Source organism: Psammomys obesus, unplaced genomic scaffold (assembly GCF_907164565.1).
Source record: "Psammomys obesus unplaced genomic scaffold, mPsaObe1.curated_primary_1811, whole genome shotgun sequence".
NCBI lineage: Eukaryota > Metazoa > Chordata > Mammalia > Rodentia > Muridae > Psammomys > Psammomys obesus.
Window position 1 is genome coordinate 8,727,480 of NW_026585894.1, and position 2,547 is coordinate 8,730,026.

The 2,547-nt window shown below is 36.3% G+C and overlaps 1 protein-coding gene across 1 annotated transcript; it reads right to left on the reverse strand.

Annotated features, from left to right (window-relative positions):
* Positions 1-202: 202 nt before the first annotated feature.
* Positions 203-788, reverse strand: LOC129670992 (60S ribosomal protein L11-like). The gene has a single exon (XM_055599617.1). The coding sequence runs from the start codon at positions 779-781 to the stop codon at positions 269-271; it is 513 nt and encodes a 170-aa protein (XP_055455592.1). The 5' UTR covers positions 782-788; the 3' UTR covers positions 203-268.
* Positions 789-2,547: the final 1,759 nt, after the last annotated feature.

Sequence of the window (2,547 nt, forward strand, 5' to 3'; positions counted from 1 at the left end):
ACTGTAACAAGTCTCCAGTTCAATGCTTTCTCTTATTAGAGTTGCCTTTGTCATGATGTCTCTCCACGACAACAGAGCAATGACTAAGACAATATATAAAATATATTCTTGTTCAGTTACCAGAGAGAAAATTTAACTTTTACTACATCATGAATGGATCTTGAGGCCATTGTCCTATATCAAATGAACACACTATTTTTTTTTTAATTTCTGAGAAAATTTTATTGACCTTTTGGATAAAGTTTATTTGCCAGGAAGGATGATCCCATCATACTTCTGTTAGAACCAGCGCATGGCCTCCTCCTTGCTGATCCTGTGCTTGGCCCCATTGCAGCCTGTCCTGCTGCGTCTTGTCTGCGATGCTGAAACCTGGACTATCCAGCACCACATAGAAGTCCAAGCCGTAGATACCAATGCTTAGGTCGTATTTGATGCCCAGATCAATGTGTTCCTGAATGCCAAAACCAAAGTTCCCAGTATCTGAGAAGTTATTTTTCCGTAATTCGTACTCCCGCACCTTCAGGCCTTTCTCCATAATTTCTTGTGACTTGGCTCCACGAACTGTGCAGTGAACAGCAATCTTTTCATTTCTCCTGATGCCAAAGGACCTGGCGGTGTACCTGGCTTTGGAAAGCACAGGTGTCTGGCCTGTGAGCTGCTCCAACACCTTGGCTGCCCGGGTCAGTGTGTCTCTGCTCTCCCTGACACAGATATTGAGGCAGAGCTTGCAGATGCGAAGTTCCCGCATGGGGTTCTCCTTTTCACCTTGATCTTGTGCCATGATGGAGAACAGGAAGAGATGAACACACTATTTTTAAGAGATATGTTAAGTCAAAAAATTCAAAAATTAGAATATAGTTGGTAAAGGACAGAGTTAAAATAAATAATAATTAATTTTTAAACAGTACAGAATTCAATGTAGATATAAGAGTAACAATGTTAAGGAGATTGCTGGAGGTAGAAATTTACACAATCATAAGCATATCTTTATAATGGATAAATGAAAGTAAATTAATGTAATGTTATATATGAAAACTACTGCCTGGATAATTTAGAGAAACAGTTGAAAGCTATGAAAAACACTATAGGCATGAATCAATAAGTGAATAACTTCACAAGCAAAACTGAACTCTGTCTATTGCTATATTAAATAATGCAAATAACCTTTAAAGATTGTTTGTGCATGTGAGTCAAGTGAGATTATCCAACCAAATATTACTTCTAAACATATTACATCTGAATGAAACTTAGAACAGTGATTTTAAGAGAGATTAATTTATTGGTTCAGGTTCATGGCTGTAAAGTTTTGTTGTTGTTGTTGTTTTTATTTGTTAGTTTATTTTTCCTCAGAAGTAGGGATGGTATGTGAGCCATACACTTGTAAGAATACATGGCTTGGGCCAAGCCCAGAGAGTTTCTTTCTCTGTTCTAGCTATTTATAGGCTTAGGCCTGGAAGTTTTTAACCTCCATTCAATCTAATTGTCAGTAAGCCTTGAAAGCTTTAGCTTTTAGCCTCCATCTGCTAACTTAGACCTTAGATTTTAGAATTACTGCATAATAAGCTCACCTATTCTAGTTTTGTTTTTTTGTTTTTCTTAACTATGATTGGCTGGTTTTACTCAGCTGTTCTGGTTCAAATTCCTCTCCAACCTGACTGATTTAAACTGGCTTCTGAATGGGAAAACTGAACTCAATTGAACTGTACTGAATTCTCTTTCTTTTTCTGTTTTCAAGAGAGTTGGTCATATGCTATCTCTGGCTCATTTCATCAAATCTTTCTCTCATTTATGATTTTGAACCTCAATTAGAGGTCACTTTCAAACATGCCTGCTTCCTTCTATAAACTAAGTGTGAACTAAGGGCATGTCTGTATTCCAGCGAGATCATATTCTTATCCAAGGTATGTCTGCATTCCAGCTGGATTATGCTGACCTAGAAGGTCTTTGGATGTGATCACCCTAACCAGAGAAACCATATCACTGGATTGAAATTCCTCTACAGATGATTACATGCAAAATTTAATATATTGTATACATTATCATGTATTAACTTCTATAGCTAAATTTGATCAAGACTTTGGCTTTAATTCCCTAAGAATTATGTGACATGATATTATAAGTCTACAGTTTAAGCTCTTGGAAAGCAGGAAGGTGAAAGAGTCCAACCAAACTGGGCTTCATAGTCACACTTTGTCTCAAAACTTAACAGTGCAATTTTGGGTAAACATAGGGAATCTGTACCAAATACTAAGACTCATAGTCTTTGTAAAGTAAGAATATTAATATGGATTACCAAACAGATTTTTTACTGTAGGGAAGTCCTGCAAATCATTTACATTTGTATTTAACTGTTCTCTTTGCAGTCACAAATCTCCAGCTTAGTACAAGAACAACATGGAAATGCAACATTCAGGAGCTCAGATGATCAACATATTATTTGAAAAAAACAAAACATGTTTCTACAAACATAAAAATACACATGCACACAGACATATACACACACAATTTGGGGTTTTATCTCCAAATATGATGCCAAATGTGCTAAAA